At 43.1% G+C, this 12,329-nt stretch overlaps 1 protein-coding gene across 12 annotated transcripts in view; it reads right to left on the bottom strand.

Annotated features, from left to right (window-relative positions):
• LOC144601899 (inositol 1,4,5-trisphosphate-gated calcium channel ITPR1) overlaps positions 1-12,329 on the bottom strand; it is a 446,238-nt gene that overhangs the window by 172,511 nt on the left and 261,398 nt on the right. For all 12 annotated transcript variants that reach the window (XM_078414430.1, XM_078414435.1, XM_078414436.1 and 9 more), the window contains one exon: positions 7,477-7,667. In XM_078414430.1, coding sequence (XP_078270556.1) covers positions 7,477-7,667 — 191 coding nt within the window. The remainder of the gene's footprint in view (positions 1-7,476; positions 7,668-12,329) is intronic.

The raw sequence follows: 12,329 nt of genomic DNA, 5'->3' as shown, positions 1-12,329 counted from the left end.
TATCCAGCCAAGTTTCATAAAAAGCAGCTGATTGGTGACCACTGAATCTTTAATCAGCCAGCAACATGGCACAGGACAGTCAGACAATCACACCTTGCAAATATTACATGTGGAAACCAATATAAGCTGCGTGTCAATATTTCACTCTCTGTATTTCATTTTGCCAAGGTTGAGACGGTTTATTTAAAGCTTCACTCTGCACTGCCAGTGCCTCAATTTAAGGGATACTTTTTCCCCTCTCAGGGTTCAAGGGCGTCTAAACCAAATTGCAGGAGTGTACAAAGATCGTGAAGTTAAAAAAAAACTTTGCTAACTGAGCCATGCATTTTCATAGCCTAGATTCTGAGAACTGAACCATATCCTTGATGCTATCTGCATACGCGCATTGTAAACGCTAATCCAAACACACTTGGCCAAATAACATTTTAAAGTAAGTGGCCAGTCTCATGATCTGGACAGCGTGCTTGCAAACCCACATTGGCAGAGCAAAGTGCATATTGTTACCCAGGGGCAATAGTTGAGTATTACCTATGACATGAATAACAGCTTGTGGTGGCAACACGCTGACAGCAAGGCATGCTCTTAGAGCTGGGGGCTTGCTTCAAATCACATGAAGAATGTGTCTCACTCCATTTGTAGCTGGGGCCAGAGAGAGAAATGTGATAGCAATGAGTCATAGAGCCGTACAGCGTGGAAAAAGACTCTTCAGCCCCCAGCTAGTTCCACTGTTCACTTAATTCATTTAAATGGATGCTAGTTCCACTGTTTGCATCCAAATGCCCCTTCATATCACCTCTTCCACTGCCAACAATGGACCATTGTGGACTCTGCCTTCCCTTGGTAATCAGTGCTGGCTCTGATTTGTTCTGAACCTTCTCATAATCTTTAGTTTTCCTCTCCCCTGAAGCTCAGTCTGAAGAAGAGTCTCGACCCGAAACGCCACCTAATCCTTTTATCCAGAGATTCTGCCTGACCCGCTGAGGTACTCCAGCATATTGTGTCCATCTTCAGCCTAACTTGTCCAAGTCATCCTTCTGCATTATTGGCTCAGTTTTTCTCTCGCTATTCGCAGAGCCTGAACTGCTGGGTCACAGCCGTACATTTTTGGCTGCATTTTACACTCTAATTACATTGTCAATCTCCAACTGCCCCCATTAAAACCATAAACTACAACCTATCCCCATAGAACTCTGGTCTTCCCCAATCCTAGACATGACCTTTGTGTTATTTATTTCCCCCACAACTCTGCAACTTCAAACCAACTTGTTTTTCTCCCTTTCAAAGTTGTGCCTGACGATTATTGACCTGAAACATTAATTCTATTTCTCCTTCCAGAGATGCTACCCAAGTTTCCAACATCTTCTGTTTTTTGTTATTTCAGATTTCTAGTATCGCAAATTTTTAACATTTTAATCCTCCCCACAATATCTAGTACATCAATTTGTAATCTCTTCTTTTAGGAGAGGGGAAAAGTAATTAGGGAGCACAATATCATTCTTTTGGCTGTTGTTTCTTTAGTATTAACAACACTCCTGGATGAATCCATACCCAAAGTTAAAAAGTTAACATGATAAGGAGGTATCAAAATATGAACAGAACAAGTTCAGTAACCTTATATGAAGTAAACTTTCTTTACTCTTGCAATTCCCTGTACTGGAAAGATTCGAGAAGTACTAGGTGGCAAATAGTTTCCTTCAGGCAACAAGCAGGGTGAGCTTGCTTGGAATGGGATATTATTCACTCAGTAAAGGACCATAAAATATCTCCTGTACTGGTTGCACAAAAAATTGTTTATGAACATATTCTACATCTTGTTGATATCTAAAAGAATGCCTTTCCCCTGCAGGGGTTTGCCTCACTAAAAGGTAGTACCATTGTACACTATTACATTTTCTCAGAGGAAAGAACAGTGCCAAACATAATATGCAGGGAATTACTATTTTATACCAACTTAATGATGCAGTATTTATTTTGCTCACAGAGAGGATATCTTGAACCAGGAAGAACACATGGAAACCATTGTTTGTACACCCTTGTCCTCTAAGTGGCCAATAACTTACAGTGACGTAATTTTACGAGGAACATTTCAGGGTGTGAGCACTTAAGCAAAGGCTGGCAAGTGTTCTCCACTCCTAGCTATCCTCAAGAGGTGATACTGACCTGCCCTCTTGAAACTCTGCTTGGATTTATGATGCGGTCAGTGAGAGAGACCCAGAACTTTGACTGAGAAAGAATGAAGAAACATTTCTACAATTGTGACCTTGGGCAATGCAAGATTAACTTTGAGGTAACAATCTTTCCGTGCATCTGCCGAGTCTTTACGCTGCCTTTCCCACATTGGCCACATCAATTACTTCAGAACCGGCAAAACTGCAAGTAAGTCATCCTAAATCACGAGGACTGTCCAAGATGACTACCTCTACATTGGTGGAGAGCTTCGGTTTGATCAATTATGCCAAAATCTCCCACAGCTAGCATGAATACTCCTCCTCCCACCCTGCCGCTAGCAAGGACACAATCCCCCACTCTCAATCTGTCCATCTCTGCAGCACCTGATCCCAAGATGGGGCGTCCCATTTTAGGACATCCAAGATGTCCTCTTTCTTCAGTCAACATGGTTTTCCCCTGTGGTTGTGTAAAGATCCCTCGGTGTCCCACAGTTCTGCTCTTGCTTCCCTTAACCCCAGATGGAACAAGAATAGAGATCCTGCTCCTGGTCCTGATCTTTCACCCCACATCCCCTGCGCCCAACACATCACTCCCTGACATTTCCACCACCTTCCATGACATCCCACCACCAGTCACATCCTCCCATCCCCACCACCTTACACTTTCCATACAGAACACTCCCTCAGCAACTCCTTGGTTCACTCATCCCTTCTCATCCAAGCTGCCCCCTCCCCAGGTACCTTCCCCTGCAACCACAGGGGATGCAACACCTGGCCTTACACTTCCTCTCTCACCTCCAGCCATGGACTCCAATAGCACATGAAGCAGAGGTTTATGTGCACCCTCTCAAACCTTGTCTTCTGCAATCGATATTCGCTTTGCGGTCTCATTTACAGCAGTGAGACATGCATAGATCATGCGACCTCTTGCTTAACATTTGCGCTCAGTCTGTCAAGGCTGCTGGATGATCTGGATGCTAATCATTTTAACTCTCATTCCCATTCCCATACTGACCTTTCAGTTCTTGGCCTTCTCTGTTACCAGAGTGAGGCCTCAAACATGAGGAACAGCACCTTATATTTTGTTTGGGTAGCTTTCAATCCAAAATGAACACTGACATTTCTGCTTTCAAGTAAAACTCCCTCTACCCACCATCCTACCCTAGTGCAAAAACACATCCCCACAATCTCCCACCCACCTCAGCCACAATGCTCCTTTCCTCTCTATAGGCTCATCTCCCATCCCTTTGTCCCTATTTTCCCTTTATCCCACTTCATTCCCTTACCTCTCCACCCATTTCCCACCTTTTCGCTTTACATTTTACTCCTCCTTGTCTCTCCTATCTGACACCTTTTTGGCTCCATTTCACTTCAAACCTCTGTCACTTCCTCCACCCATCTGACACCCCCCCCCCCAATCTGTACCCACATATCACTTCCCCTGGCATCAGTCTAAAGAAGGGTCTCGACCCAAAACGTCATCCATTCCTTCTTTCCAGAGATGCTGCCTGTCCCACTGAGTTACTTCAGTATTTTGTGTCTATCTTCCACATATCACTTGCCAGGCTTTGAATAAAAAGAAAAAGAAGAGAGCTTCTCCAGCTTTCTACCCTCTACTCTATTAGTCTGAAGAAGCATCCCGACCCAAAACGTCGCCTGTCATTCACGCTTTCATTTCCTCCCGCCTAGACTACTGCAACTCCCTATACACTGGGATCAGCCAATCATCCCTGTCCCGCCTGCAACTGGTCCAAAACGCCGCAGCGAGACTCCTGACGGGTACCCGTAAAAGGGACCACATCACGCCGATTCTGGCCTCTCTCCACTGGCTCCCTGTAAGGTACAGAATCAACTTCAAGCTCCTCCTATTCACATATAAAGCCCTAAATGGACATCCCCCCCCCCCCCCCCCCCACATCAAAAATCTTCTAACCCACCTCTCTAACTCCAGGTCCCTCAGGTCGGCCGACTTGGGGCTACTCACTATCCCGCGGTCTAGGCTTAAGCTCAGGGGTGACCGCGCTTTTGCGGTTGCAGTTCCTAGACTGTGGAACAGCATCCCTCTCCCCATCAGAACTGCCCCCTCCATCGACTCCTTTAAGTCCAGGCTCAAAACCTATTCCTACTCCCTAGCGTTTGAGGCCCATTGAGGAGGCGCTGTGAACTTGTATGTGCTGTTTATGTTTGTGTGCTACTGTATGTTTCATTTTTTCCTTAGTACCTAAACAGATGTACAGCACTTTGGTCAACGTGGGTTGTTTTTAAATGTGCTATACAAATAAAATTGACTTGACTTGACTTGTCCAATTCCCTCCACAGATTCCGCCTGACCCACTGATTTCCTCCACTACTTTGGTTTAAATAGACAGCTGGTAAAGGTAATTCTGCATCTCTACATTACATTGAACTGGGAATCGGAGCATACTTACAGTTATCCCATAAGCCGTGGCAAAGTTCAGGAATCCACTGTGGATTTCAATGTTATGAAAGCAGGGAAAAGCTGGAAATGGTTTATTGGTCGGATAAAAATGAAAGGGAAGACATCTTTCAATAACTCTGTATATTCCAGAGCAGTGTAAGGTGAACTTATACCACTGAATTCCCACAATTAACACAATGCAAACCAAGCTATTCAAGCATGGTTTTTGCCCACAAGGTAGGTAGACAGATTGGCCTCTAGAACTTCGTGGTCCATTCCAGGTTAGAGGTCCATTTTGTCTTCTACTTCTGTCCTACAGTTAGTTGGGCACTCAAGGCAATAAATGATGGCTGGTGTGCTGTCTGCAGGAAGTAAGCACGTCAAGCAAAGACTTTGAACGTGGGGGAAATGAGGAAGAGAGAAAGTCTCCTTTGTACTGAACCAGGCATGTGGAATAACAATGTAATTTTGTTCAATTGTTGGTGCAAAGTTGTGTGCAAAGAGCAATGATGAAACTAATTGGTCTTCAAACATAATTCCCCGAAACAAGATGTCAGTCACCAATTTTGTACAATAGTTAAAAAACGTAGAATGAAAATTGCATCAACTAAAATAAAATCAAATGTTCTTATTTTCCCCCATTACTTCTTGGGCTGTAAAGTTCCAAGAGTTTGCAGGAATTGCAGGAATCAGCAACTTTTGTATGGAGGGGCAACATTGCAGGTTCAATTATAATATCACCAGCCTGGCATTTCCAGAGTTTGCATGCTTGGTTGCATCCCATTACATCATGCAATTCTTCAAAGGCAAACCTAGTAACTCGTTGGATCCGCACAACTTGTTTTAAGTGCTATTCTAAATGGCTTGAAATACCTGTGACCCGAGTGGGAAGGTATAGCAATATTGCTCTCTGGTTCACTCTTCTGCCCTGTGCAATCTTCTATATACTAAAACTCTCGTTTGTTATCTTATTTGTGAATGAACTTCAGCCAAAATGGTACACGATAGCGTGACAATTTTAGGCCCACCTTACTCACTGTTGTCTCTTTGGTGCGAATGGAAGAGGTTTAATTGAAATCGGTGTTATATTTTAAAAGTTATTCACATTTTAAAGTTTAAATCTATCTTCTAAGGAGGGAGGGGGGGAGGGAGGATAACGGGGGTTGAGGGGGTTGGAGTGTGGGGGAGGGGAAGGGGAGGGGAAGGGCAGGGCAGGGAGGGTAAGGGGGGAAGGGCGGGAGGGGAGGGGGAGGGAGGGGGGAGAGGAGGATGGAGGGGGGTAGGAGGGGGGGGGGGGTGGAAAGGGTGCTGCACCAATGCAGGAGAGATTTGGGCCCAACGGGTCCACTTGGTCTAGTAGCTACTAAATGTGGCAGAGCCATTAACCTGACACCTGCCCATCTTTCTCAGACACTGTGGCCTTGCGAAGCAGGAGGAGAGGAATTGAGAAATAAATACCAGGAATCCCATGGGAGGGGAAGGGGAAAGAGTTTGGGTGAAACACACAATATTGTTAAAAAAATTACATTGAAACCAAACCAGTAATCGTGAATTCTGCATTGCCACTGAAATTGTGAAATGATTATTGGAATATAGCTAAGACTGGCTTTGCGCCATTTCCAACCCCCACAGAAAACCAATGTCATCACTGGAGGTTTGTGGACTGGTCACAGAGATCATTTGTGAGCATGACTTAGTTTTGCAATACACTAGGGTCTCTTCAGCAACTCATTTTAAAAATAGCAGTGGATGTAATTTAGTCAGTGCTTCCTTTACAGCTGCCGAACTTCATTTCAACACTGCATCCTAGTGTGAACCATTCTCTCCAACCCTCCTACTCCCTATCTTTCCCCGCCATCCCACAATACACAACTCTTTGCTATTCAAATTGCACATTACACACGCATTGGGGCCAATAGAATTTCAAACTGGAATTAATGTTATCTCAAAGTAAGATAGTGAAATACCAACACAAAATTAGAAATTATGCAAGCACCAATAAATATTAACAACTTGTACGTGTGCTGTTTTAACATGATAAAAGATTGCAAGACATTTCATAGGAGCAAGATCAAACAAAATCTAACAATCATTCACTCGCTTGTCTAGTGTTTTATGGATCATTAATGAGGGGTAGAGATTGAGGGCGGTAATTCTAATTCTATGGAATTAGGTAGTCATGAGAATGATGAAAATCTGAAGATGGTCAAGAGGCTTGTATAGAGATCTCAGAACATACTGAATAAATTGTTTCACAGGCAAGGAGGAGCAACGTTTATAGAGGGATTTAAAGTGCATTGGAAAGCTATATTTATAGCTTTGGTGAGACTGCACCTGAAATTTGTGTTCAGGAAGTCTGATCATCTTATCTAAAGGAGGCAGTTGTGAAAGATTCACCAGGTTGATTCCTGGAATGGAGAGGCTTGGGAGAATATTCTAAGAGGAGAGATTAAGCTGAGAGTTTTCAGAAGTAATAAGGAATTATCTCATTGAAACATATACAATTCTTATGGGACTCGACAGGCTCAGCTGCTTAGAAACAGGGACTAGTCTCCATGTAGGGGATCAACCATTTAAGAACGAGATGAGAAGCTTGATCTCAGATTGGTAGGCTTTGGAATTCTCTACCCATGAGTGCTGTGGAGGTTTAGACACCAAGCATCTTCCAGAGAAGGAATATGGGATTAGTGCAGGAAAGCAGTGCTGAGGGAGACAATGAGCTATGAACTTGTTGAATAACATGGTGGATGGAATCTCCTGCTTCCTCATCTTACATTCTAATTTGAAGGCACAAATAACAAAAAGTAAGATCAAGGCTTTGCCTAACATTCAAATGGTACAATTCACTGTGCATTTAATTGCAAGGACAACATTTGCCAGTGTACTTACCTGAATTGTAGTGTTGCCTCCTTCCAGCAGAGCAATTGCAAGTAATATGCTTTCATGGAAGACTCGGTCACTGGTTGCATTCATTATGAGGTCTATGACCAGGTCGGATGCTCCTTCCTTATCCAAATGACATTGTACTTCTGCAAGACTCATCTCACCTCGACTCAATGTACCTGGTACACCTCCGCCTCCTGAAAGCACGAACAGGAAGTTCAAACACCCAGTATACGAAACAACAAATAGATTTTCCACGCATAAAAACAAAACTAATGAAAGAGAAACTTTTAGGTTTTCAATATTGTCCTGACCACCCTGAACTCTGTGATCTTCTATTACAAAGATCTCAGCTCACTTCTAGTTTTGGTTTGAACATCTCAAACAGTGAGGCATCTCCAAACTTTTGGTCCTTTGCACTAGAATGTCCTTCACAGTCATTTCCACCACTTTCCCCTTTCTAAGGTGCTCCTCAACACCTATCATTGGCTATAATGTTTCATTCTTAATTGTTTACTGTATATCGTGTTGTTAGTGTGAGCAAAGTACCAAAGCAATTCACTTGCATGTATACGTGGCTAATAAAATTAATTCAATTTATTCAATCTGATCTTAAAGCTCTTTGGCGTCTACTTTCTGTTTAGTGTTTCTCCTGTGAATCCTTTTTTGCCACATTCATCATGCTAAGTGAAAATTGTGGTAAAGTAGCATCTATAGAGGCAAAAGGGATTGTCAATATTTCAAGTCGAGTCCTTGCATGAGGATAGATAGTTCATTGTACTTCTACACTCTCAGTACTTATGCAGGGTCTTGAATCAAAACTTTGAGCATCACTATGCTTCTACAAATGCAGCTTGACCCAGAGTCTTCTGATAGTTTATTATTTACTCCAGATTCCTTCATCTACAATCCCTTGTCTCTCTGTGGAAGTTGTGATATCATAGTATTGTTAATGCTGTAATCAAGCATCATCAGCATTTATGCATTTCTCAGCACATTGGTGGGCGAATAATTTGTGGGCTAATTCTCATCAAACATTATGAAGCTTCTCAATCTGACCTGGAGCTTCCCAAAAGGACAGAGGAGAATAATGTTGTCCCTGATCACCATAATATAAGTTCATGAGTTATAGGACCAGAGGTAGGCCATTCGGCCCATCAAGCTAATGGCATGTTGGCCTTTATGACAAGTGGAGTTGAGTATAGAAGCAAAGAGGTCCGTCTGCAGTTGTACAGGGCCCTAGTGAGACCGCACCTGGAGTACTGTGTGCAGTTTTGGTCTCCAAATTTGAGGGAGGATATTCTTGCTATTGAGGGCGTGCAGCGTAGGTTCACTAGGTTAATTCCCGGAATGGCGGGACCGTCGTATGTTGAAAGGCTGGAGCGACTAGGCTTGTATACGCTGGAATTTAGAAAGATGAGAGGGGATCTTATTGAAATATATAAGACTATTAAGGGATTGGACACATTTGAGGTAGGAAACATGTTCCCAATGTTGGGGGAGTCCAGAACCAGGGGCGCAGTTTAACAATAAGGGGTAGGCCATTTAGACAATAGACAATAGGTGCAGGAGTAGGCCATTCGGCCCTTCGAGCCAGCACCGCCATTCAATGTCTATATCAATATCTAGCTCTCTCTTGAATGCATTCAGAGAATTGGCCTCCACTGCCTTCTGAGGCAGAGAATTCCACAGATTCACAACTCTCTGACTGAAAAAGTTTTTCCTCATCTCCGTTCTAAATGGCTACCCCTTATTCTTAAACTGTGGCCCCTTTTTCAGTCAGAGAGTTGTAAATCTGTGGAATTCTCTGCCTTAGAAGGCAGTGGAGGCCAATTCTCTGGATGCTTTTAAGAGAGAGCTATATAGAGTTAAAGATAGCGGAGTCAGGGGGTATGGGGAGAAGGCAGGAACGGGGTATTGATTGTGAATGATCAGCCATGATCACATTGAATGGCAGTGCTGGCTCGAAGGGCCAAATGGCCTACTCCTGCACCTATTGTCTATTGACTCTACTCCACCATTCAATCATGGCTGATCTATCTTTCCCTCTCTTCCCATAACCCCTGACACCCTTACTTATCAAGTAGCTGTCATTCTCTGCCTTAAAAATACCCAATGACTTGGCCTCCACAGCTGTCTGTGGCAATGAATTTCACAGATGCACTCCTCTCTGACTAAATAAATTGCTCTTCATCTCCTTGCTAAATGTCCTTTTATTCTGAGGCTATGCCCTCTGGTTCTTGACTCAACCACTAGTGGAAACATCGTCTCCACATCCACTCCAACCAGGTTTTTCACTAGTTTCAATGAGGTCCCCCCTCATCCATCTAATCTCCAGTGCATACAGGCCCCATGCTACATTGTTGCAGTGCTCTGTTCTCTGCTTCTAAAATTCCATTCCAATAAAGTTTGGAATTAATTTTAGAAGACAAGTAAAATACGTGTTGTGTATTCACTGAAAGTCAGCAAGCATTACATTTCTAATGTTATATTGTAGGTGTGCTTGCCCAGGGACAGGATTATTGGGAAAACCCAGATTTATGGTTATTCTATTTCAAAGCTCACCCGGAGGAACTAATACAACAGGAACTTATACAACAGGAACTGCAATCCAAACTGGCCAACATTAACATTTGACCAGCATTATGTAACAGTAAGAAATTATGAGTAACTCCACCTTCTCAATCTCAGTGGGTGAAATGGTGGTTTTGTTAGATTTTTGGGATCAGCCTCTGCTAAAATGAGTAAAGATTCTCGACCCGAAACGTCACCCATTCCTTCTCTCCCGAGATGCTGCCTGACCTGCTGAGTTACTCCAGCATTTTGTGAATAAAAAGATTTACATTTCCCAGCTTTGATTGCTGTCAGCCTCAGCACCTTCTTCTTCTGCAAGGTGCTCCAAATGTCCACACCTCTGTACGGAGCAGCCTTTCTTGATAACACCCATCAGCTACCTATTCCCCACAAGAAGAAATGCTTTCTTTCCAATTCACTCAATAATATCACTTTGCATCTTCAAAACCTCTTTAGATCACCCTTTCCTGAAGAAGCCCATATTCAAGATTTGCAGCCCCAAACATTTGGAAGTTGCTAAGAACATAGAACAGTACAGCACAAGAAGACTCTTTGGCCGACAATGTCTGTGCTGAACATGATGCCAAGAGCATCTCTTATCTACCTGCATATAACCCATTTCCCTTCATTCCCTGCAAATCCATATGCCTATCCAACAACCTCTTAAATGCCATCATTTTATTTGCAAATACTATTGCATTTCCAGGCTCTCACCACCCAAATATGGCCTAACCAAAGTCCTATAAAACTGTATATCCTGATTCTTATACTAAATGCCTGGACCTATAAAGGCCAGCATACCATATGACTGCTTTAAAATTCTATCTACTTATGTTGCCACTTTCAGGAAGCTATGGACATGGACCACAAGATCCCCCTGTACATCCATGCCGTTGAGGGTCATGCCAGTAATTGTATATTTTCCTCTTACACCTCCAAATGTGCAACACCTCACACTTGTTCAGATTGGACTCTATCTGCCATTTCTCTGCCTAATTCTGTAGCTGATCTATCTCCCACTGTATACCTTGACAGCTTCTTCACAGTTCGCAACTCCAGTAATTTTGGTGTCATTTGCAAACTTACTAACAAACCCGTCCATGCTTACGTCAACGTCCTTTATAAATATCAGTGACAGCAGAGGCCCCAGCTCAGATCTCTGTGGAACTTCATTGGTCACAGACCACCAGCCTGAATATTGTCCTTCACCCACAACCCTGTGTCTTCCATCAATCAGCCAGTTCTGAATACATACAACCGGGTGACTTCAATAATTATTCTTTGCAATGACCAAATTGGAATGCTTAAAGAGGCTTATGTCAGCTTTGGAGCATTTCTCAATACATCAAGACTGGATAGACTCTTATCAAGAAAAAACATAAGCTCCATATTCATTGTCTTCACACTAGTATTACATTCAGTTGTAAAAAAGGATACGGAACAACTGAAGCCGGGATTCCCTGCAACACAAGGAGAGAGATGTTTTCTCTTGCATCAAACAGGGAAAGAGGCTGCACACATCAAGTCAGAACTGCAGTGTGTCAGAATTGACATTTCCATTTATCTGTGGGTGGCACAGTGGGGCAGCTAGTACAGCTGCTGCCTCATGGCTCCAATTACCCAGGTTCAATCCAGACCGCCGCTGCTGCCAGTGTGCAGTTTACACATTCTCCTTCACTGAGGGAATTTCCTCTGGGTGTTTTGCTTTACACCCAGGTGCCAAATATGCAGTCCATGGTAGGTTAATTGGCCATTAAATTGCCTCGGATGTAGTTGGTGGCAGAAATGGTGAGAATGTAGAGTATGGATTACAGGGGAAATTAGCGGGGGAAAGGAATTGCTCTGAGAGCCAGTATAAATTCAATGAGCCAAATCTTATTCTATGTCAAGAGGAAATATTGATTTGAACCTCAGTTCTGCAATTGATCTTTCAATGATTCAATAGTGGAAGTAACTATAAACTCACAATGTGAATCATGATTCAAGCTGGGCAGAACATTGGTTGACATGGACACCAAAATAGTTCCCAATATACATGAATTGGTGAAGGTTATGACGTATTTCATTGGAAGAAATACAAGACTAGTTGGAATCACACTTCGAGGAACTAAGTGACTGCAGTCAGTTCAGGCCAGAACAATGAGCTTCCACAAGCCATGAATGAATTGGCGATTCCCAAGACAACTGACACCCTACTTTCACTGGAATAACAACACAGACTGACTTATCCATTACATTAGATAGTCTGCACAGATGTGCAGCAGATTCAACTTTAACATGGAACT

Source organism: Rhinoraja longicauda, chromosome 17 (assembly GCF_053455715.1).
Source record: "Rhinoraja longicauda isolate Sanriku21f chromosome 17, sRhiLon1.1, whole genome shotgun sequence".
NCBI lineage: Eukaryota > Metazoa > Chordata > Chondrichthyes > Rajiformes > Arhynchobatidae > Rhinoraja > Rhinoraja longicauda.
This window is presented reverse-complemented; position numbering and strand designations above follow the sequence as displayed.